This window comes from Ornithorhynchus anatinus, chromosome 3 (genome assembly GCF_004115215.2).
Source record: "Ornithorhynchus anatinus isolate Pmale09 chromosome 3, mOrnAna1.pri.v4, whole genome shotgun sequence".
NCBI lineage: Eukaryota > Metazoa > Chordata > Mammalia > Monotremata > Ornithorhynchidae > Ornithorhynchus > Ornithorhynchus anatinus.
Window position 1 is genome coordinate 125886394 of NC_041730.1, and position 25526 is coordinate 125911919.

A 25526-nucleotide genomic window follows, 5' to 3' on the forward strand; every position below is an offset into this window, starting at 1 on the left:
TCTTGATCTACTCTGGCTCCCTCCGTCCTTCCTTCTTGGAACTCCCACCCCCTTCTGATCTGGCCAACAATTCTTTTCCCATCTTCAAAGCCCTCCTAAAATCTTGTCTCCTTTAAGAAGCCATCTCTGACCAACCTCTCATCTCCACCCCCTCCTTTCTCACCCTGTGTTTTCTGCTCTTTGCAGGTGGCCTTGGAGAAGAACCTCAGGAATCAGGACTGAACACCACAGTAACAAATCGCGGTGGCAAGAAAGTTAAAAAGGGTAATGTGGTACCCCACCTAGACCTTTGGGTATCTTTTATTTACTATTTTATCCATTGCTAGATTTGTCTCCTACTGTGCCAGCGGGTGACCCCATGGGCTGCTGGAGAAAGTGGACTCAAGATTTCCAGTGTGGGCAGCAATAGCTGGTGCAAATCAAAGCTGAGTAGTGAGCTGATGTTGACTGTCTCGGGGAATTATTCGTTTTGGAAAGCTTTCAGAGTTCCGTTTTAGACTTTGATGCGTAGAGTCTGACCTGTGAATTTCTGAGGGGTTAGCTGAGAGGGCTGGCGACAGAGTAAATGGCTAGGAGGTACTAGATTCCAGTGAAATCGCTGGCCACAAGTCAATTGCTGACCTCATTTGCATACCCTGGAAATAACACCAATTACAACTGCAACTTTTCATGGGGAGGACAAATAAATGTGAGAATCTGTATTATTCCAGAGGCGTTGGCTAGTGTTTGGAGAGTTCATGGAAAGTGGGAGAAGCCCCTAAGGATTGGAAGAGGTCAAAGGTTGAGTGAGAGAGTATCACTCCTTCAGTGATATTTATTGAGCACTTACTGTGTGCAGAGCATCCTAATAAGCTCTTGGGAGAGTACAATAGTGTTGGTAGACATGATCCCTGACCTAAAGGATTTTATAGTCTGGTGGAGGAGTTAGACATTAAAATAAATTAGGGGGAAGTTAGAAATTAAAATAAATTATAGATGGGGAAGCAGCAGTGTATAAAGCTTTGGGGCTGGGAGTGGCATGAGGTAAAAAGTGCTTAAGGGGTACAGACCCAAGTGCATAAGGGAAGGAGGCTGAATAGGGTAGGACAAAAGAGGTTAGTTAGGGAAGACTTCTTGGAGGAGGTATGATTTTAGTAGGGCTTTGAATATGGGGAGTGTGGTGGTCTGTCAGAAACAGTATGGCCTAATGAAAAGAGCACGGGCCTGGGGGTCAGAGGACCTGGGTTCTAATTCATAGAATGAGAAGTTAGTGTGTCCTAATGGATAAAGCACAGGCTTGAGAGTCAGAAGGACCTGGATTGAAATTCCGGCTCTGCCACTGGTCTGCTGTGTGACCTTGGGCAAGTCACTTAACTACTCTGTGCCTCAGTTAGCTCATCTGCAAAGTGGGTATTCTTTTTATGGTATTTGCTAAGTGCTTATTGTGTGCTAAGTGCTGTCATAAGTGCTGGAGTAGAAACAAGCTAGTTAGGTTGGTCACGGTCCCTGTGCCACATGGGGCTCACAGTCTTAAGCCCCATTTTTTACAGATGAGGAAACTGAGGCACAGAGAAGTTAAAAGATTTGCCCAAGGTCACACAGCAGACAAGTGGTAGAGCTGAGATTAGAATATAGATTCTTCTGACTCCCAAACCTGTGCTCTATTCATTCATTCATTCATTCAATAGTATTTATTGAGCTCTTACTATGTGCAGAGCACTGTACCAAGTGCTTGGAATGAACAAGTCGGCAACAGATAGAGACAGTCCCTGCCATTGGACGGGCTTACAGTCTAATCGGGGGAGACGGACAGACGAGAACGATGGCGATAAATAGAGTCGAGGAGAAGAACATCTCGTAAAAACAATGGCAACTAAATAGAATCGAGACAATGTACATTTCATTAACAAAATAAATAGGGTAATGAAAATATATACAGTTGAGCGGACGAGTACAGTGCTGAGGGAATGGGAAGGGAGAGGGGGAGGAGCAGAGGGAGACGGGGGGAAAAGAGGGTTAAGCAGCGGAGAGGTGAAGGGTGGGTGGTAGAGGGAGTAGAGGGAGAAGGGGAGCTCATTCTGGGAAGACCTCTTGGAGGAGGTGAGTTTTAAGTAGGGTTTTGAAGAGGGGAAGAGAATCAGTTTGGCGGAGGTGAGGAGGGAGGGCGTTCCGGGACCGCGGGAGGACGTGGCCCGGGGGTCGACGGCGGGATGGGCGAGACCGAGGGACGGCGAGGAGGTGGGCAGCAGAGGAGCGGAGCGTGCGGGGTGGGCGGTAGAAAGAGAGAAGGGAGGAGAGGTAGGAGGGGGCAAGGTGATGGAGAGCCTTGAAGCCTGGAGTGAGGAGTTTTTGTTTGGAGCGGAGGTCGATAGGCAACCACTGGAGTTGTTTAAGAAGGGGAGTGACAGGCCCAGATCGTTTCTGCAGGAAGATGAGCCGGGCAGCGGAGTGAAGAATAAACTGGAGCTGGGCGAGAGAGGAGGAAGGGAGATCAGAGAGAAGGCTGACACAGTAGTCTAGCTGGGATATAACGAGAGCCCATAGCAGTAAGGTAGCCATTTGGGTGGAGAGGAAAGGGCGGATCTTGGCGATATCGTAAAGGTGAAACCGGCAGGTCTCGGTAACGGATAGGATGCGTGGGGTGAACGAGAGAGACGAGTCAAAGATAACACCGAGATTGCGGGCCTGAGAGACGGGAAGGATGGTCTATCCTATGGGAAGGATGGAAGACGGGAAGGTGCTCTATCCTCTAGTCCATGCTGCTTCTCATTCTGTAACTGTTCTCCCTCTTACTTACTGTGAGCCCCATGTGAGACCTGATAATCTTGTATCTCCCCCAGCTTTTAGTTCAGTGCCTGGTGTATAGTAAGCACTTAACAAATATTATTATTATTATTCATTCAATCATATTTATTGCATGCTTACTGTTTGCAAAGCACTGTACTAAGCATGTTGGAGAGTATAATACAATAAACAGACACAGTCCCAATCCATAACGAATGGGGGAGGGAGTTCTAGGCCAGAGGAAGGATGTAAGTAAGAGGTCAGTGTAGAGAGAAGAGGTGGAAGTACAATAAATAGATAGGTGTTAGAGGAGTGAAGCATGTGAGCTGGTTGTACTGGGAAATGAGTGAGGTAAAGTATAAAGGGGAGTGATAGAATGCCTTAAAGGTTCATTCATTCAATAGTATTTATTGAGCGCTTACTATGTGCAGAGCACTGTACTAAGCGCTTGGGATGAACAAGTCGGCAACAGATAGAGACAGTCCCTGCCGTTTGACGGGCTTACGGTCTAATCGGGGGAGACGGACAGACAAGAACAATGGCAATAAATAGAGTCAAGGGGAAGAACATCTCGTAAAAACAATGGCAACTAAATAGAATCAAGGCGATGTACAATTCATTAACAAAATAAATAGGGTAACGAAAATATATACAGTCGAGCGGATGAGTACAGTGCTGTGGGGATGGGAAGGGAGAGGTGGAGGAGCAGAGGGAAAAGGGGAAAATGAGGGTTTAGCTGCGGAGAGGTAAAGGGGGGATGGCAGAGGGAGTAGAGGGAGAAGAGGAGCTCAGTCTGGGAATGCCTCTTGGAGGAGGTGAGTTTTAAGTAGGGTTTTGAAGAGGGAAAGAGAATCAGTTTGGCGGTGGTGAGGAGGGAGGGCGTTCCAGGACCGCGGGAGGACGTGGCCCGGGGGTCGACGGCGGGATAGGCGAGACCGAGGGACGGCGAGGAGGTGGGCGGCAGAGGAGCGGAGCGTGCGGGGTGGGTGATAGAAAGAGAGAAGGGAGGAGAGGTAGGAAGGGGCAAGGTGATGGAGAGCCTTGAAGCCTAGAGTGAGGAGTTTTTGTTTGGAGCGGAGGTTGATAGGCAACCACTGGAGTTGTTTAAGAAGGGGAGTGACAGGCCCAGATCGTTTCTGCAGGAAGATGAGCCGGGCAGCGGAGTGAAGAATAGACTGGAGCGGGGCGAGAGAGGAGGAAGAGAGGTCAGAGAGAAGGCCGACACAGTAGTCTAGCCGGGATATAACGAGAGCCCGTAACAGTAAGGTAGCCGTTTGGGTGGAGAGGAAAGGGCGGATCTTGGCGATATCGTAGAGGTGAAACCGGCAGGTCTCGGTAACGGATAGGATGTGTGGGGTGAACGAGAGAGACGAGTCAAGGATGACACCGAGATCGCGGGCCTGAGAGATGGGAAGGATGGTTGTGCCATCGACGGTGATAGAGAAGTCTGGGAGAGGACCGGGTTTGGGAGGGAAGATGAGGAGCTCAGTCTTGCTCATGTTGAGTTTAAGGTGGCGGGCCGACATCCAGGTGGAGACGTCCCAGAGGCAGGAGGAAATGCGAGCCTGAAGGGAGGGGGAGAGGACAGGGGCGGAGATGTAGATCTGCGTGTCATCTGCGTAGAGATGGTAGTCAAAGCCGTGAGAGCGGATGAGTTCACCGAGGGAGTGAGTGTAAATGGAGAACAGAAGAGGGCCAAGAACTGACCCTTGAGGAACTCCAACAGTTAAAGGATGGGAGGGGGAGGAGGCTCCAGCGAAGGAGACCGAGAATGACCGGCCAGAGAGGTAAGAGGAGAACCGGGAGAGGACAGAGTCCGTGAAGCCAAGGTGAGATAAGGTATGGAGGAGGAGGGGATGGTCGACAGTGTCAAAGGCAGCAGAGAGGTCAAGGAGGATTAGAATGGAGTAGGAGCCATTGGATTTGGCAAGAAGGAGGTCATGGATGACCTTAGAGAGAGCAGTTAGGAGTTTCTGTGTGAAGCAGCATGGCTCAGTGGAAAGAGCCCGAGCTTTGGAGTCAGAGGTCGTGGGTCTGAATCCCGGCTCTGCCACTTGTCAGCTGTGTGACTCTGGGCAAGTCACTTAACTTCTCTGTGCTTCAGTTACCTCATCTGTAAAATGGGGATTAAGACTTTGAGCCCCACGTGGGACAACCTGATTCCCCTGTGTCTACCGCAGCGTTTAGAACAGTGATCTGCACATAGTAAGCGCTTAACAAATACCAACATTATTATTATTATGCAGAGGTGGATGGGCAACTATTGGAGGCTTTTGAGAAATAGGTAGATATGTGTAGTATGCCTTTTTGGTAGAAAAATGACTCACGCAGCTGTGAAATAAGACCTGGAAAGGGAAGAGACAGGAGGCAGGAAAACCAGAGAGGAGGTGGACGCAGTAGTTGAGGCAGGATATGATTAGTAATAATACTGTTGGTATTTGTTAAGCGCTTACTATGTGCAGAGCACTGTTCTAAGCGCTGAGGTAGATACAGGGGAATCAGGTTGTCCCACTTGAGGCTCACAGTTAATCCCCATTTTACGGATGAGGTAACTGAGGCACAGAGAAGTTAAGTGACTTGCCCACAGTCACACAGCTGACAAGTGGCAGAGGCGAGATTTGAACCCATGACCTCCGACTCCCAAGCCCAGGCTCTTTCCATTGAGCCATGCTGCTTCTTACTTGGATCAGGGTGGTAGCAGTTTGGACGGAGAGGTGGGGGCAGATTCTAGAGATGTCGGGAAGGTAGAAATGACAGAATTTTGTGACAGATTGAATATGCAGGTTGAATGAGAGATGATTTGAGGGTAATGCCAGGGTTAAGGACTCGTGAGACAGGCATGGTGAAAGTGTTGTCTACAGTGATGGGAAAGTTGAGGGAAGGGTTTGAATAGGAAGTTGAGTTCTGGTTTAGACATGTCAAGTATGAGGTGATGGTGGGATGACCAACTAAGATGTTCTGAAAGCAGGAGAAAATGCGAACCTGGGGAAGAAGAGAGAGCTCAGGGCTGGAGAGGTAGATTTAGGAATCATCTGGGTAGAGCTGGTATTTGAAGCCATGAGAACAAATGAATTCTCCGAAAGAGTAAGTGTAGAAAGAAAGTAAATATAAGAACCTAGTGGTAAATAACCACTTTTCAATTTGCAACCACCTAGAAAGATATAACATATGCCTGTTTATTTGTTTTGATGTCTGTCTCCCCGTCTAGACTGTAAACCCGTTGTAGGCAGGGATTGTCTCTCTTTATTGCTGAACTGTACTTTCCAAGCACTTAATACAGTGCTCTGCACACTCTAAGCACTCAATAAATATGATTGAATGAATGAATATGAAGAAACAGCAGTGTGACTTTGACAACTGTCCCACTTTCTCAGCATTTTTTTTTGAGGGAATGGTGTGCCATGAAGCCAAAGGAGAAGCCAACCATGGAAGTTTTGATTCCTTCCCTTTAATCAGCCTTATTGACAGACCGAAAAAATAAGGCTGTGACTGTATTTCTGTTAGGTGAGTGCATAGTTGGTTTCAAAATGTCACAAGCCAAAAGAAATTACTAGACGTACCTAATGTTAGGAGTAGTTAAACTGTAAACCCTATGGAGAACGGGGACTATGTCCGATCTGATTATCTTATACCTACCCAGAGTTTAGGAAAGTAAGCACATTATAAATGCTTAAGAAAAACCACAATTATTATTAATAGAAATAGTATTTATTGAGTGCCCCCTTGGTGCAGTGCACTGTACAAGGTGTTTGAGAAGTACAGAATAACCAAGTGACACATTCTCTTCGTCCCCTCTCAAGGTCGCACCTGGAGAGTTTCCATTACTCTACCAGTCTCTGCTACAGGAAGGAGAATCAAGCAGAGGCCTGTCCATTCCATTCCTAGCTTGGGCAGTGGCTAGCAAGTGAAAGGCCATCAGCTACAAGTCAAAACTCACCTGGGTTGGGCAGCAGCAGCAGGGGAGAGAGTCGAGGGCGGAGACTCAAGTTTACTGTGTGGAAAGAGGCAGTGGTAAACCACTTTTGGATTTTTACCAAGAAAACTCTGTGGATCCACTACCAGAACGATTGCTGATGGAGAGCGGGGCGTTCTGGGGGAGAGGTGTCTGTGGTGTCACTAAGTGTCAGAAACGACTTGACGGCATAAGGAGCTACCTAACCTAAGGGAAAGAGCAGGGGGCCAGGAGTTGGAGGACCTGGGTTCTAATCCCAATTCTGCCTCTTGTCTGCTATGTGACCATGGGCAAGTAAGTCTCAACTTCTCTGTGCTTTAGTTAATCTGTAAAATGGTTATTAAATCCTCCTACCTCGACTTAGAATGTGAGCCTCATGTGGCACAGAGACTCTGTCCACTCTGATTATTTCGTATCTACCCCAGTGCTTATTACAATGCCTGGTTCATAGTAAGCGCTTAACAGATCTCATAAAAAAAAGTAGCTCAATTCATTCTAATAAAGTCCCAACTAGAATGGTTAAAATAGGAAAAATTGAGCATACATATATACATGAGTTTTAAGGTGGGTATAAATAAATTCATAAGAGCTGGTCATACATGACTCATTGAGCATCAATTGACCAACTGACTCTAGACTCTAAGCTCTCTGTAGGCAGGGAATGTGTCCATTTATTGTTCCATTGTACTTTCCCAAATGCTTAGTCCTGTACTTTGCACACAGTAAGTGCTCAATAAATGTGATTGAATGAATGAATGAACTGATGACTCAGAGCCCAGCTGGATGAAGAGACTCAGGTTCTGAATTAAAGGCTTGTCATGGCCTTATTCATGGCTTGGGGGAAGGAAACCAGAGCAGCTCAAATCCAGTCAGATTTTTAGATGTTTCTAAATTGGTGGGATGGCTAACTAACAGTGTGAAAGGCAGGAATAGAATTCAAAATGACCTGGACTAATTGGAAAAATGATTCTGCAAAAGCAGCATGAAATTTGGTAGGACAAGGGCAACGTAGTGCAAATATTAAAGCAGAACCAAGGACACAAACATAGGCCTCTGAAAGACTGATGAGGCACCAAGACTGTATAAAGAGGTAGGCGATCTGAGGTTATTTTTTTTTAATGGTATCTTTGAACGCTATGTGCCCAGGCAGAGTGTGCCGGATAGATATAAGCTAATCAGTTTGGACACAGCCCCTATCTCAAGTGGCGATCCAAGTCTTAATTCCCATTTTACAAATGAGGTAACTGAGGCACAGAAAAGAAGTGAAGTGACTTGCCCAAAGTTACATGGCAGACAAATGGACTAGAGTCCAGAGTTGACAAGAAGCTGAATGTGAGTTCTCATTACTAGAAAAAAACTCAGCAAGGTAATGGGATAAATCAACTTACAAGAGTTGGGAAGGACATGAAATAACAATAATAATAATGATAGTATTTCTTAAGCACTTACTATGTGCCAAGCACTTTTCTAAGCACTGGGGTAGATACAAGGTTATCAGTTTGTCCCATGTGGGGCTCACAGTCCTAATCTCCATTTTACAGGTGAAGTAACTCAGGCACAGAGAAGTTTAAGTGACTTGCCTAAAGTCACACACCTGACAAGTGGTAGAGCTGGGATCAGAACATACAACCTCTGACACCCAAGCCTGTGCTTTATCCACTAAACCAAGTTGTTTCTCTATAGTAATGATGGTACTTGTTAAGCACTTCTTATGTGCCAAGCACTGTTCTAAAAGCTGAGGTAGATATAGGGTAATCGGGTTGTCCCACGAGGGGCTCATATTTTTAATCCCTATTTTATAGATGAGGTAACTGAGGCACAGTTAAGTGACTTGACCAAAGTCTCACAGCTGACAAGTGGTGGAGTTGCGATTAGAACCCATGTCCTCTGACTCCCATGCCCGGGCTCTTTCCACTGAGCCATGTTGCTTCTCACTATGCGAAAGTGGTGTTCTTGCAAAGCAATATGGTCAGGAGAATATATTAGAGAATATGCCACCATAGCCTAGTGGAAAGAGCATAAGACTTGGAGTCAGAAGACCTGGCTCTAATCTGGGCTCCTAACTTGTCTGTTGTGTGACCTTGGTTAAGTCACTTAACTTCTCTGTGTTTTCATCATCTGAAAAATGGGGATTTAATACCTGCTCTCTTTATTATTATTAATGAGAACAGTGCTCAGCATTCAGAACAGTGCTTTGCACATAGTAAGTGCTTAACAAATACCATCATTATTATTATTGTGGTATTGAAGTGCTTACTATGGGCAAAACACTGTACTAAGGGTTGGGGCAGAGTCAACATAATCAGGTGAGACACAGTCCTTGTCCCAAATGGGATTTACAGTCCAAAGGGGATGGAGAACTGGTATTTCATCCCCATTTTACAGATGTGGTAACAGAGACACAGAGAAGTTAAGTGTCTTGCCCGAGGTCAAAAAGCAGGAAAGTGGCAGAGCTGGGATGGTGAATCCCTTGTGGGGTAGGGATTGTGTGGGATCTGATTATCCTGCATCTACTCCAGTGCATGATACATAGTAAGTGCTTAACAAAATACCATTATTATTATAATTAGTGATAGTGAATGCACTTAAAAAAAGATGTAGAGAGGGTCTAAAGAATGACCAAAAGGAATAGAAAAGGTTGCAAAAGATTAAAGGAACTGAGGCTGTGTAAATAGACAAGGGGAGACATAACTGTCCTTGTGTATAAGAAGGGATTTGTGAGGTTGATCAGCAAACTGCATGGTGTAGTGGATAAAGCCTGGGCCTGGGAGACACAGGGTTTTGGGTTTTCATCCCAACTCTGCAACCTGTCTGTTGTGTGACCTTCACTTCACACTTCACTTCTCTGTGCCTCAGTAACCTCACCTGTAAAATGGGGACTAAGACTGGAAGCCTCAAAGGGGACCAAGACCCTGGAACACAGTAAGCACTTAACAAATACCAATTATTATTATTATTATTATTATTAACTGCTCTTCTTGGCCATTGAGGCTTGACCGAGAGGAAATGGACTTAGAACTAAAACAGGAGCGATCCCCTCTGCTTCTAAGACCACTTCTCCCCACTGCCAAAGTGCGTTTCTCAACAACAGATAATAGCTTCCAAGAGAAGTGCACATTTTCCCAATGCTGCTCAATTCCCATAATCCCCAAACAAATACCACTTGGCATGGACCTGCCCTACCCAAAAATGTGGCATTACCCAGTGCTGTAAGGCATCCACCCCTGGGCAGTGGAACAACAGCTGTTCGACAGCTGCAAGGCATACGGTTAGAGATGACAGGAAGCGAAGAAGAATACTGCAGCCCATTAAGGCCCTGGATTTATTCTGGCTGTTCTCAAAGTTACCCGACCTGAAATGAGATCAGGAAAATGGGACCCTTACACTGTAAAGAGTATTAAGGAGATGGGGAGAGGAAAGAGGGAGGGAGAGGAGAGGAAGAGAGAAAAGGGAGAGAAATGAGGGAGAGGGAGGAGAAGAGAGAAGAGGGAGAAAGAGAAGGAGAGGGGGAGAGAAGAGTCAGAGGGAGAGAGAAGAGGCAAAGGGAAAGGGAGAGAAAATGGGAAGAGGGAGAAGGAGAGAGAGAGAAAGAGTGAGAAGGAGAAAGAGAGAAAAGGGGAGAGGAGAACTGTTTGCCCTGTTCTCTTTCGTGAGCTCCAGCGCACCTGGTAACAATTAACTTGGTTGGGCAAGGTTAGGAAAGGGCAGGAAACAACCTCCCATCATGTGAGGTACCTTCAGGACTACTCTCTGCTCTCCAGCAGCTGAGGGGCCCCCGCAAAGGTGATAGAAGCCCAGTGGGTAAGGCACAGTGGGGGCTGTACCTACTTTTTTGTCCCTGGGCTCACCCCAGGGCCCCAGGCTGGGCAGCATGAACACTGTATCTCTGTGCCTTCTCTTGGATCTCTCTGTTGTTAGTTTTTTTGGGTACCAGTTTCCTCATTAAAATGTAAACTTGAGGGCAGGGTTTGTGTCTTTTGCCTTGATGGTATTCCCAAAATGCTTATACTCACTAGGCTCAGTAAATACTACTGATTGATGGGTTGAAGAGGCAAGTTGTATAAATAATAATAATGATAAATATAATAATGGTGTTTGTTAATCTTTCTTTGTGCCAAGCACTGTACTCAGCACTGGGGTAGATACAGGATAATCAGGTCAAACGTAGTCCCTGTCCTGCATGGGGCTCATAGTCAAAGAGGGAGGGACAACAGGTATTGAATCCCCATTTTACAAGTGATGAGGGAACTGAGGCCCAGAGAAGGTAAGAGACTCACCCAAGGTCACCTTGCAGGCAAGTAGCAGAGCCAGGGTTAGAATCCGGGCCCTCAACTCCTAGATCCGTGCTCTTTGCACTAGGCCATGTCCCTACTCCCCTCAAAGCCCTCCCCCCAAGACTGGGTGCCCAATCTGGGACAAGTCCTCTAGACTGTAAGCTTGTTGTGGGCAGGGAATGTGTCTGTGATTGTTGTAATGAGCTCTTCTAGTTGCTTAGTACAATGCTCTGCACATAGTAAGCACTCAATAAATATTCATTCATTCAATAATATTTATTGAGCGCTTACTATGTGCAAAGCACTGTACTAAGCGCTTGGAATGAACAAGTCGGCAACAGATAGAGACAGTCCCTGCCGTCTGACGGGCTTACAGTCAGTTGCCTGAGTGATCCACAAGGCCTGTGCCTGATCTGATCATTTTGTAATAATAATGATGGTATTTGTCAAGCGCTTACTATGTGCCAAGCACTGTTCTAAGCACTGGGGTAGATACAAGGTAATCAGGTTGTCCCAAGTAAGGCTCACAGTCTTAATCCCCATTTTACATATGAGGTAAGTGAGGCACAGAGAGGTTGAGTGGCTTGCCCAAAGTCACACAGCTGACAAGTGGCGGAGCTGGGATTAGAACCCACGGCCTCTGACTCCCAAGCCTGTGCTCTTTCGACTGAGCTATGCTATACCTACCTCAGCACTTAATACAATGCTTGACACATAGGAAACCCTTAACAGATACCGTTATTATAATTTATAATAAAGATAAGGATGATACTAATAATTAAAAATAATAAGCACACAGGCAGAAGAACTGTGATATTTGTTAAGCGCTTACTATGACCCAACACTGTACTAAGTGCTGGTGAAGATACAAAGTAATTAGGTGGGACACAGTCCCTGTCCCACGTTGGGCTCACAGTCTTAATCCCCATTTTACAGATGAGATAACTGAGGCACAGAGAAGAGAAGGGACTTGCCCAAGGTCACACTGCAGAGAAGTGGCGGAGCTGGGATTAGAACCCACATCCTTCTGACTCCCAGGCCTGTGCTCTATCCATTAGGCAAAGTTACTTCCCTTTACATGGAGGTGAAGGGTCCAAAGAAGCTGTCCAAGCCTCCCAGGGCCACTCTGGCCCCCGCTGGCAGAAGATCTATTTTCTCCACATCCCGCAGTTTTGCAGTAGGATGATCGTTATCAAGTGCAGTCTCAGTAGATCTGGCAATCAGCATGGACCTTTTGCGTGTTCACTGGGGATCAGCTTGCCTTCATGCAACTTGGGGTCTCTCACTGGATTAATAGATGGAGTTTGTAACCGATTCCCAGAGGAAGGTGTGACTATCCCGATGGAGTCTGATTTCCACTCACTTCATAACAGCAGGAATGTATTCCTGATTGTCAGGGCCTTTTCCCAAAGGCCTTCCACAAATGAGGAATTTCTCTAATGGGTTCTAGGAGGCTGGGAGCCAAAGCCCATTTCCTCTTGCCCCTCACAACCCCCCAGCCCTCCCCCAGCTCTTAAGGTCCTGCAGGTTGATCTGCCTCTGGAGAGTGGAGCCTTTGGCTAAGTGGAAAATATTCCTCCAGAAAATGTCCCTTCCATCTCATTCATACAGTTATTCAATCTTATTAACTGACTACTCACTGAATGCAGAGCACTGTACTAAGCGCTTGGGAGAGGACAGTACAACAATAAACAGACATATTTGTTCTCCGATTCCCCAATTTCCAGGGCACAGGGCCGCTCTGGCCTAGATGGGAATTTGGCCACAAGATTTATGAGCTGTTTTCCCCGCCTCGTGTTGCTACATTCCCAGTTGGTAATGGTTTATTCAGTTGGCAGGGATGCCAGGGAATAGCATCGGTTTCCAGGCTCTAACAACCCTGGTGTTTTTCCCTCTCTCCTCCTCTCGAGAACACCCGAAAGCTTGGGGGTCTTTTTGCTTGGGAAATCCAGAGCGAGGAACCTCGCTCAGTGCTTTGGCAGGGACTCATGCTGAAATTGAAATGTTGACTTGGGAAGGCAGCTGGGCCATTTCAGAGTGTGCAGAACCCACTTCCAGAGATGGAACAATTTATTTTTTTTTATTAGAGGCGTGTTAAATCCTTTTAGACATCCCCTAGCTTCACCCCGAATGCCAAGCTCTGGTAGATAATAAATGATTACATACTTTATATCAGACTCTGATTCTTTAGATAATGGTAATCCAGGAAAATCCAATAATGACAGTTGCATTAGGATCTTTTTCCAGTCTAAGCAGAACATCTGTTTGGACATACTTTTCATCTGCAAATGCTTCCTGTGTTGAGTCCTCAGAAAATTAAATTTTTCACTGGGCTGGGTGGAAATCTGTCATTCAGTAACCAGTTTCTGCAAATTCTACCCGTGTTTCTCCCCATTTACACCTTAGTTTTTCTCATGCTGGCTAAAATGGCATACTAGTAGATTACATTTATAGGTGTGTTTATATATATATATATATTTATATATATATATTATATATGTAAAATATATACAAATATAACAAATGCCATCATTATTATATATAACATATGTACATATATAATATATATATATATACACTATATATATAGTGTTAAGTATTCACTATGTGCCAAGCGCTGAACTAAATGCTGTGTTAGATACAAGATAATCAGGTCCCACATGGAGTTTACAGTCTGAGTAAGAGGGAGAAGAGATATTGAATCCCCATTTTGCCGATGAGGGAATTGAAGCACAGAGGAGTTAAGTGACTTGCCCAAGGTCACATAGGAGGTAAGTGGAAAAGTCAGGATTAGAACCCAGCTAGATATCTATATTTGTCTTTCTATCAATCCATATGTGTATATATATAGATATAGGTATATATATATATACACATCCACACACCAACACACATGCCTATAGGTATCGATAGGTTGATAGGTAGCTAGATAGAGCCTGTCATCCTGTCCTAGCCCCACTCCTCGCCCTGTCCCCGCTGTGCCATCCCCTGTCAACTCACTCCCATCCAACGCCTCCCCACCCCTCCTTCATCCCCTCTCCCAAAGCCCCTCCCCCATAGGCTCAACCAAATGTGGCCTGTAGGATCCCCGAACCATCACGGCGAAGCTTCCCTTCATCCTTGACCTGTTCCTGACCCAGTCACTCCTCCTCCTCGCCATCACTGACACCTGGCTCTCTCCAGATGACAGGGTCTTCCCTGCTGCTCTTTCCAGAGGGGGCCTGACCCTCACCCACTCCCCCAGACTCACTGGGAAAGGGGGAAGTGTTGGCTTCCTTCTCTGAATAGATGAGGAACACTAAAAGAAAACAGAAGCAAGAAAAATATGAATCCCCACACGACAGTGTGTTGCTAGAAAAGGGAATCAGGAATCAAGGTGGCCATATTTGCTGTTGGTGTCTTCCTGTTAAGTGTTGAGTCAAGAATGGCTCTGAAGGCCAGTCATGAGTGGGGCTGGCTCCAGAGCTCGTCCCTCTAGACTTAAGCTCAATGTGGGCTGGGAATTTCACTGTTTGTTGTTGTATTGCAGTTTTCCAAGCGCTTAGTACAGTGTCCTGCACAAGGTAAGCACTCCATAAATATAATTGAATGAATGAAGTGTAAGCATGAGAGGCAGCCACTTCAGAGTGTCCCACCAGAGGAGACCCCCAAGGAGTTGTTGCAATTGAAAATTTAAAAGCTCCCATCATGGCTCAATGGAAAGAGCACGGGCTTGGGAGTCAGAGGTAATGGGTTCGAACCCCGGCTCTGCCACTTGTCAGCTGTATGACTGTGGGCAAGTCACTTCACTTCTCGGTGCCTCAGTTCCCTCATCTGTAAAATGAGGTTGAAGACTGTGAGCCTCACATGGGACAACTGATTACCCTGTATCTCCCCCAGCGCTTAGAACAGTGCTCTGCACATAGTAAGCGCTTAACAAATACCAACATTATTATCTCCCTGCCCGATTTGGAAGTGAGGCCAATGTTAACATGGACACTGCATGGCCTGGGGGAAAGAGCACTCAATAAATACCACTGATTGATTCTCTGGACCTCAATTTCCTCACCTGTAAAATGGGGATAAAAAACCTATTCTCCCTCCCCCTAAGGCTATGGACCCCCTGAGGCATAGGGGCTGTGTCTGATCTGATTGCATCTACCCCAGCACTTAGTATAAGCTTGCCACATGGTGAGTGCTTAACAAATACCACAATTATTATTATTGTCATTATTAAAGCAAATATCTGAAGCTGCTCTGGTCAAGGGAATCACTGGAGATCTTTCAGAGGTTATTATTGATGATCCATCTTTGACTTCAATTTCACTTTCCTGTATCTAAATGCTTAAGGAAGAACAAAGTTTTGAATGCATTGGAGAGGGAGTTTTGTTTTATTTATTTATTTTTTTAACAAGGAGCCCTCTTCTGGGACCACCACCTCTGAGGAGTGGGGGTCTGGCCTTTGCCTTCTTCTAAAGCGCTCCTGATTGACGGGCCTGATCCAAATGTCATTATTATGATTCTCTTGATTATCAGAACCCTTCTACCCTCTGACTGAGGCATCTCCCCTTCTTATATTCTACAAAAGCCTCATGTGTGGTGGTCATGGTGGGGAAAATGGTGCCCAGCAGTATTTCCCTGGTTGTGGAGGGCCACAGATCAATCAATCATTTAATGGTATTTATTTAGAACTTTCTATTTGGAGAAAACTGTACTAAGTGTTTGGGAGAGTACAATACAACAGAGTTGGTACACACGTTCCCTGTCCACATCAGGCTCCTTATCTTCCCTCCCAAGCCCTGTCCTCTTCCTGACTTCCCTGTCACTGGGGACGGTACGATCATCCTTCCCGTCTCTCAAGGCCACAACGTTGGTGTCATCCTTGACTCAGCTCTCTCATTCACCCCACACATCCAATCCTTCACCAACGCCTGCCGGTCTCACCTGTATGATATTGCCAAGATCCAACCTTTCCACTCCATCCAAACAGCTACCATACTGGTACAAGCTCTCATAATATCCTGGCTGGATTATTGTGTCAGCCTTCTCTCTGATCTCCCTTCCTCCTGTCTCTCCCCGCTCCAGTCTATTCTTCATTCCGCTGCCCAGCTCATCTTCCTGCAGAAACGCTCTGGGCATGTCACTACCCTCCTTAAAAAGCTCCAGTGGTTGCCTATCAACCTCCGCATGAAACAAAAACTTCTCACTCTGGGCTTCAAGGATCTCCATCACCTTGCCCCCTCCTATCCCACCTCCCTTCTCTCTTTCTACTGCCCACCCTTCACACTCCACTCCTCTGCCGCTCACCTCCTCACCATCCCCCGTTCACCCCTATCCCGCCATTGACCTCTGGCCCATGTCCTACCGCTGTTCTGGATTGCCCTCCCTCCTCACCTCCACCAAACTAACTCTCTTCCCCTCTTGAAGGCCCTACTGGGAGCTCACCTCCTCCAAGAGGCCTTCCCAAACTGAGCTTCCCCTTTTCCCTCTGCTCCCTCTGCTCCCTCTCTGCTCCTCCTCTGCCCTCTGCTCCCTCCCTCTTCCCCCCTTCAACTCCCCTCAGCTAAGCCCCCTTTCCCTCTGCTCCTCCCCCTCTCCCTTCCCCTCCCCTCAGCACTGTGCTCATTTGTATATATTTTTATTACCCTATTTATTTTGTTAATGAGGTATACATCCCCTTGATTCTATTTATCGTGATTATGTTGTCTTGTTTTTGTCTGTCTTCCCTGATTAGACTGTAAGCCCATCATTGGGCAGGGATTGTCTCTCTCTGTTGCCAAATTGTACATTCCAAGTACTTAGTACAGTGGTCTGCACATAGTAAGCGCTCAATAAATACTGTTGAATGAATGAATGAATGAATGAATGAATGAATGCACAGGCTAATAGTATATGGTTACAGACACCATAAAAAGTGAAATAGCAGCCTGGTTTGACTGGCATAGATCTGTGGTACAAACTAGTGGCAAAAGCCACTAGAAGTTTTTACTCCTGAGTCCAGTTTTGGATTAAGAGAGAATGGACTGTGCTCTTGATTGGTAATCAGGTAATAATAATAATAATAATAATGACAATATCAAACTCATTACGGGCAGGGAGCTTATCTGCTAATTCTGTTATATTGTACTTTCCCAAGCACTTAATACAGTGCTCTGCACATAGTAAGTGCTCAATAAATACCACTGATTATTATTATTAATATTTTTTCAAGCACTTACTATGTGCCTATTGTGGTGCTGAGTGCTGGAGTAGGTAGAGTGCAATCAGGTGGGAGACTTCTTATACACAGGGTTCACAGTTTACAGGGAAGGTGAACAGGAAATTGAACCCCAATTTTACAGGTGAGGAAACCGAGGCCCAAAGAAGTTAAATGAGTCATCCAAGGTCACAGAGGCCTGCTTGATGCTCCTGAAACAGTTTCTCATCCTCTGTGGGCCTGAGCTATTTCCTACTCTGTATGGGATGTTCTGAAAAATGTGGCCTTTATTTTGAGAGACTAAGGGACATTCTAGTGGAAATATTTTGGTCTGGAGCCCTGGATTACCCTAGTGGTCCTCTCACTGATTAACTGGGTGGACAGATGCAGAGGAATTCAAGCCATCTATATGTCAGGTTCTCCAGCCTCTTACCCATGTCCTGCCTTGGCCTGGAGCACCCTCCCTCCTCATGTCCATCAGACAGAAGCTCTCCTCACCTTCAGAGCCTTTTGGGGCAAGCGTCTCCTCCAAGAGGCCTTCCCTGACTAAGCCCCCCTTTCCTCTTCTTCAATTCCCTTCTGTGTGGCCCTGACTTGCTCCCTTTATTCACCTCCTCTCCTAGCCCCACGACACTAAAGTACAGTCTGTCTTCCAGTCTAGACTGTAAGCTCACTGTGGGCAGGGAATGTGTCTATTATTGTTCTATTGTACTCTCCCAAGCGCTTAGTACAGTGCTTTGCATACAGAAAGCACTCAATAAATGAAGTTGACTGACCGACTCAGATGTGGATCCTGTACCTTGTACTTTCCCACCTCACAGGTAGGCTGGTGGAAGATGCGAAAGAACAGATGAGAAAAGCCTCCACACTGTTGATTCTCTACTCCCAGGCTCTCTAGCATGATATGTGTCCACTGGTGAGTGGAACTGCTCGGGATCGACCCCCTCAGTGGCTAACGCGACTCTGTCTTGCAGGTGGCCGTCCCAATGCCACGCTTCCCCAGAGGTCCACAAGAAGGGACTCCAAGGCAGAGCCTTCCCCCAGGGTCCGGAGGGCCACCACCTCCAGGAGCGAGAGAATCTGGCCCGGAGGGGTGATCCCCTATGTCATCGGAGGAAATTTCACCGGTCAGTGAAGCGGCTTGACCTAGCGAGAAGCGGCACGGCCTAGAGGAAAGAGCCGGGGGAACGGGGAGACTTGGGAGACCTCCCCCTCTAGACTGTAAGCTCGTTGTGGGCAGGGAATGTATCCACCAACTTTGTTATATTGTTATATGGTACTTTTCCAAACGCGTAGTACAGTGAAATGCACACAGCAAGCATTCGGTAATAATAATAATAACTGATATTCATTAAATGCTTACTCTGTGCCAAGCACTGATCTAAGTGCTGGGGGAAATACAAGGCTGTCAGGTTGTCCCAGGTGGGGCTCACAGTCTTAATCCCCATTTTGCAGATGAGGTCACTAAGGCCCAGAGAAGTGAAGTGACTTACCCAGAGTCATACAGCTGACAAGGGACGGAGCCAGGATTAGAACCCATGACCTCTGACTCCCAAGTCCATGCTCTTTCCATTACTGCTTGGGAGTCAAACCAGCAAATTACTGCTTCTCATTACCACTGATTGATTGAACTGGGTTCTAGTCCTGGCTCCTCTGCTTATCTTCTGCATGACCTTGGGCAAATAATTTGCTCGTTGTGGGCGGGGAATGTGTCTGTTTATTGTTGTTTTGTACTCTCTCAAGAGCTCAGTACAGTGCTCTACACAGAGTAAGCGCTCAGTAAATATGATTGAATGAATGAATGAATTTGACTTTTCATGGCTCCTCATCTGTGAAAGGGAAATTCAGTAGTTAATTCCCCTTCCTTTAGACTGTGAGTCCCATATCATGCTAATTATATATTTTTTTGTTAAGCGCTTATTATGTGCCAAGCACTGGGGTAGATTCAAGATAATCAGGTTGGACAAAGTCCCCGACCCACGGGGGGCTCACAGCCTAAGGACCTAATGTTTTTATATTGTATCCACCCCAGTGCTTAACCCTGCACTTGGCAGAAAATATGGGATTAACAAATACCACAGTGAATATTCAAGAAGACACGTAGAATTTTGGGCCATGGAAGAGCTGAAGTTTAATTAGGCTGGGAGCTGAGTGTTCTATAATCGGGCGGCAAGAGTCTGCTGCCATACAACCAAAGGAAAATGAAGCAAATTCCAGCTCTGCCCACATTCAAAGTCCTCCCCAAACTCCACTTCCTCCTGGAAGCTCTTCCCAGTTAATTTTCCACACAACACTCATATCGACCCGGCCTCCATTCACCCTTGGCATTTCTGTATAGGTGTATATATTATGTGTATATTCATTTGTGCTTTTAAACATTTATTCCACTATTTCACCCTAATGTAGCAGTATAATTTCCTGTTATCTCCTTGTTCTTCCTCCTCCTCGACTATTCGTCCATCATTTCTGCCTGTCGCTTTCCCTTACTAGGTTATAAACTTCTTGAAGGCAGGGAACTGATGTCTTGCTTCTGTTTTAGTCTTCCAAACGTTTAGTATGGTAGAGCTCAATAAATGCTGTTGGTTGATGGCTTGATTTATTGAAAGAGGCCTCTGGCCTGGAACAGTGCTTGGCACATAGTAAGCGTTTAACAAATACCAACATTTTCTTTCTTTTCTTTTTTTTACCTGGCTTCACAGCCAGTTTCTCCCATTAGAGACTCACCATAAGAGGTTCTCCTCAGGAATCCCATCAGCTCAGAATTGGATAACTTTTCTGTGGGAGAGCCTTCCCGGGACCGGGAAGCCCACCTCCTTCTGGGGCCTCAAGTCAGACAGCCCCTTCTCTCCTCTGGGCCTCAGTTGTCCCCTCTGAGGAATGGGGATGTCAACGCTTGCCTCTAGCTAACTTCCAAGCCTAGGTGAATTTGAATATAGTAACCTCAGGAAACTGGAGACTGGGAGAGGAGGGTCTTATATGGCTACTTATAGTTATTCCAACTCCACCACTTGTCTGCTGTGTGACCTTGGCCAAGTTATTTCACTTCTCTGGGCCTCAGTTACCTCATCTGTAAAATGGGGATTGAGACTGTGAACCCCATGTGGGACAGGGATTGTGTCCAACTCAATTTGATTGTACCCACCTCAGCGCTTAGTACAGTGCCTGACACACAGTAAACACTTAACAAATACCATAATAATATTAATAGTTATTACCCCAAAGATACCCTGAGGGATACCAATTGCACGATGCAGGGACTGTAACTTTAGCATCTGATATGCTATCATCAATCAATCAGGTGTATTTATTGAGCGCTTACCATGCAGAGAACATTATACTCTAGACTATAAGCTCACTGTGGGGAGGGAATGTGTCTGCTTATTGTTATATTGTACTTTCCCAAGTGCTTTGTACAGTGCTTTGCACACAGCAAATACTTAATAAATACAATTGAATGAAAGAATGAATGGCTTAGTGGAAAAAGCCCAGACTTGGGAGTCAGAGGATGTGGGTTCTAATTCTGGCTCTGCCACTTGTCTGCTGTGTGACTTTGGGCAAGCCACTTCACTTCTCTGTGCCTCACCTCATCTGTAAAATGGGGATTAAGACTGTGAGCCCTATGTGGGGCAACCTGATTACCTTGTATCTACCCCAGCATTTAGAACAGTGTTTGGCACATAGTAAGCACTTAACAAATGCAATAATAATAATAACCTATTTGTGCCTCAGTTGCCCCATCTGTAAAATGTGGATTAAGACTTTGAACCCCACTTGGGATAATCTGATTACCTTGTATCTATCTCAGTGCTTAAAACAGTGCTTGGCACATAGTAAGTGAATAGTGCTTGGCACATAGTAAGTGCTTAATAAATACCATTATTATTATTATGTATAGTGATAATGATTGTAGTATTTGTTAAGCATTATTACGTGCAAGCATTATGCTAAATCCTGGGTAGATACAATGTAATTAGATCAGATACATCTCTGTCCCTTAGGGGGCTCACAGTCTAAGTGGGAGGAAGAACAGCTATTTAACTGGTTCTGTCAGTAGGGTGATGTTCTTCTGCCAAACGGAAGTGGGGTGTTAAGTGCTCACTCTGTGCCAAGCCGCACACTAAACGCTGGTGTAGATACAAGAACATCAGCTCAGATACAGTCCCTGTCTTATGTTGGACTCAACAGTCTTGAGCCCGTTGTTGGGTAGGGATTGTCTCTCCCATGCGCTTAATACAGTGCTCTGCACACAGTAAGTGCTTAATAAATATGATTGAATGAATGAGTGAAGTAGGAGAGAGGCCAAGTATTGAATCCCATTATAATAATAATTGTGGCATTTGTTAAGCACATAGTATATGCCAAGCACTGTACTAAGCTTTGGGGTAGATGCAGGTTAATCAGGCCCCATAGTGGGTTCATTCATTCATTCATTCAGTTGTATTTACTGAGAGTTTACTATGTGCAGAGCACTTTACTAAGTGCTTGGAAAGTACAATTCAGCAATAAAGAGAGATAATCCCCACCCACAACAGGTTTATAGCTAGAAGGGGGAGACAGACATCAAAACAAGTAAACAGGCATCCATATAAATAGAGTTATAGATATTTACATTTACGTAAGTACTGGGGGTGGGAGGGGAGGGGAAGAGCAAAGGGAGTCACAGTCTAAGTATGAAAGAGAACAGACATATATATACAGATTAGGGAAGTGAGACATAAAAAAGCCTAATGACTTGCCCAAAGTCACCCAGGGGACAAGTGGCAGAGCTGGGATTAGAACCCAGGTCTCCCATTTCCCGTCCTGTGCCCCTTTCAGTAAGCCACCCATTAAGAGAAGCAGCATGGTGTAGTGGATAGAGCATAGGCCTGGGAGTCAGAAGGTCATGGGTTCTAATCCCGGCTCTGCCACTCATCTGCTGTGTGATCTTGGGCGAATCACTTTTTCTTTGTGCCTCAGTGACCTCTTCTGAAAAATGGGGATTGAAACTGTGAGCCCTAGGTGGGACAGGAACCGGGTCCAACCCGATTTGCTTCTATCCACCCCAGCTCTTAGTACAGTGCCTGGCACATAATAAGCGCTTAACACATATCACAATTATTATTATGTATATTAATGATTTCCCAGAAATAGTCTCTGTTCTCCCTGCCTCTCTTCTCTGTTTCAGGAAGCCAACGAGCCATTTTTAAGCAGGCCATGAGGCACTGGGAGAAACACACCTGTGTGACCTTCATAGAGCGAACGGATGAGGAAAGCTTCATCGTGTTCACCTACAGAACATGTGGGTAAGAATGATAACCTGAGAACTGCCCTGGTTCCCCACCCAACACCGGCCATGCTCAAATTCAAATGAAATGAATAACAAATGTCTATTCCCTCTTACTTGACCAGTGAGTCATGCTGAGAAAAGGTCATTCTCTCGACAGTGCATCCAGTCAGTGAGGTTTACCTTTCATTCATTCATTCATTCATTCATTCATTCATTCATTCAATAGTATTTATTGAGTGCTTACTATGTGCAGAGCACTGTACTAAGCGCTTGGGATGAACAAGTCGGCAACAGATAGAGACAGTCCCTGCCGTTTGACGGGCTTACAGTCTAATCGGGGGAGACGGACAGACAAGAACAATGGCAGTAAATAGAGTCAAGGGGAAGAACATCTCGTAAAAACAATGGCAACTAAATAGAATCGAGGCGATGTACAATTCATTAACAAAATAAATAGGGTAATGGAAATATATACAGTTGAGCGGATGAGTACAGTGCTGTGGGGATGGGAAGGGAGAGGTGGAGGAGCAGAGGGAAAAGGGGAAAATGAGGCTTTAGCTGCGGAGAGGTAAAGGGGGGATGGCAGAGGGAGTAGGGGGGAAGAAGAGCTCAGTCTGGGAACACTTCTTGGAGGAGGTGATTTTTAAGTAGGGTTTTGAAGAGGGAAAGAGAATCAGTTTGGCGGAGGTGAGGAGGGAGGGCGTTCCGGGACCGCGGGAGGACGTGGCCCAGGGGTCGACGGCAGGATAGGTGAGACCGAGGGACGGTGAGGAGGTGGGCGGCGGAGGAGCGGAGCGTGCGGGATGGGTGGTAGAAAGAGAGAAGGGAGGAGAGGTAGGAAGGGGCAAGGTGATGGAGAGCCTTGAAGCTTAGAGTGAGGAGTTTTTGTTTGGAGCAGAGGTTGATAGGCAACCACTGGAGTTGTTTAAGAAGGGGAGTGACATGCCCAGATCGTTTCTGCGGGAAGATGAGCCGGGCAGCGGAGTGAAGAACAGACCGGAGCGGGGCGAGAGAGGAGGAAGGGAGGTCAGAGAGAAGGCTGACACAGTAGTCTAGCCGGGATATAACGAGAGCCCGTAGCAGTAAGGTAGCCGTTTGGGTGGAGAGGAAAGGGTGGATCTTGGCGATATTGTAGAAGTGAAACCGGCAGGTCTCGGTAACGGATAGGATGTGTGGGGTGAACGAGAGAGACGAGTCAAGGATGACACCGAGATCGCGGGCCCGAGAGACGGGAAGGATGGTTGTGCCATCGACGGTGATAGAGAAGTCTGGGAGAGGACCGGGTTTGGGAGGGAAGATGAGGAGCTCAGTCTTGCTCACGTTGAGTTTTAGGTGGCGGGCCGACATCCAGGTGGAGACGTCCCGGAGGCAGGAGGAGATGCGAGCCTGAAGGGAGGGGGAGAGGACAGGGGCGGAGATGTAGATCTGCGTGTCATCTGCGTAGAGATGGTAGTCAAAGCCGTGAGAGCGAAGGAGCTCTCACCTGGAGCTCCTGGAGCTTAGGGATAGGGATCAGGGTCTCTGGGAGGGGAGGTGGTTGGCTTGAATAATAATGACAATAATCACTGTGGTGTTTGTGAAGGGCTTACTATGTGCCTGGCATTGAACTAAGTGCTGGGGTGGATACGAGCAAATCGGGTTGGACGCGGTCCCTGTCCCACGTGCTGCTCAAAGTCTCAACCCCCTTTTTACAGATGAGGTGACTGAGGCCCAGAGAAGTGAAGTGACTTACCCAAGGTCACACAGCAGACAGGTTGCAGAGACGAGATTAGAACCCACATCCTCTGACTCCCAGGCCTGTGGTCTTTCCACTAGACCATGCTGCAAGAATATCAATGTGATAATAATAATAATGATCCCTATTTAGACTGTAAACTCTGTTATATCTCTTTACTCTCCCAAGTGCTTAGTTCAGTGTTCTACACACAGTAAGTGCTCAATAAATATAATTGATTGATTGATTGAGTAACAAATTAACTGACTGTGTCCAACCTGATTAGCTTGTGTCTATCCCAGCGCTTAGTATAGTGTCTGACACATAGTAAGTGCTTAACAAATACCACTAAAAGAAAAAAGAAGGAAGAAAACTAAGGCCCAGGGCCTTCTCATTCATTCATATTCATTCATTTATTCATTCAATTCACTCAATCATATTTATTGAGCACTTACTGTGTGCAGAGCACTGTACTCAGCACTGGGGAGTGTACAACACAACAATAAATAGACACATTCCCTGCCCACAGTGAGGTTACAGCCTAGATGGGGGACACACACTAATATAATTAAGGAAATTACAGATATGTATATAAGTGCTGTGGGGTTGTGAGAGGGCATGAATGAAAGGAGCAAGTCAGGAGGATGCAGAAGGAAGAGGTAGAAGAGGAAAAGAGGGCTTAGTCAGGGTAGGTCTCTTGGAGGAGATAGGACTTCGAAGAGGAGAGAGTAATTAGTTGGATTGGAGGAGGAAGGGCGTTTCAGACCAGAGGCAGGGTGTGGGCAAGAGATAGGTGGTGAGAGAAATGACTCGCGAGGCACCTGGTCAGCTCTTTGCCCTCAATTTCAAATACCTACAGGAAGGGGCTCTGTGGAGGATCACAACTGCCTGAAAAGTTTGGGTATGCTGAGGAGAAAGGATTCACTCAGCATCCCATCATCCCTTGTGGTTCTGAGCTGAGAAACAGTGCTCAGCCCTCATTCAGAAACACGTCGGCTTCCTCTGAGCAAAAGAAACACATCCTCTAGATCTCTCTGGGGCCAGTTTGACTCATTTTTGGGCTTTCCATACCAGGGAGAGAGTCCCGGTTCCCGCAGCAGCCTCTACCAACCTCCCCGAGGTAGGCCTGGCTACGTTTCTACCATCGACCTGCACACCGCCACCCCCTGGCATCACCCTGGCTCCTTGTTCTCCAACCTACTTTCCTGCTGCTCAGTTGGCTCAACCTCCTGGAGGCAGTAGGCTTTGTGGTCCTCCCTCTCCCAGCCCCATTTCCACACATGCCCTCCTCCTTCCCGCCCACCCTCACAGGCCTCGAGATGTCTCTTCTCATCTGCCGACCTGACCCAGGCATCCTCTACCCTGGCAGCATCACGGTGAGG

General features: G+C 46.4%; 1 protein-coding gene across 1 annotated transcript in view; it reads left to right on the plus strand.

The window, feature by feature from the left end:
* The window catches only part of TLL2 (tolloid like 2), a gene marked incomplete at its 5' end in the record, with an annotated part of 194141 nt that overhangs the window by 104403 nt on the left and 64212 nt on the right, over positions 1 to 25526 (plus strand). Inside the window, 3 exons of the mRNA XM_029059893.1 lie at positions 187 to 264; positions 18139 to 18291; positions 22329 to 22446. Of these exons, the coding sequence (XP_028915726.1) occupies positions 187 to 264; positions 18139 to 18291; positions 22329 to 22446 (349 nt within the window). The remainder of the gene's footprint in view (positions 1 to 186; positions 265 to 18138; positions 18292 to 22328; positions 22447 to 25526) is intronic.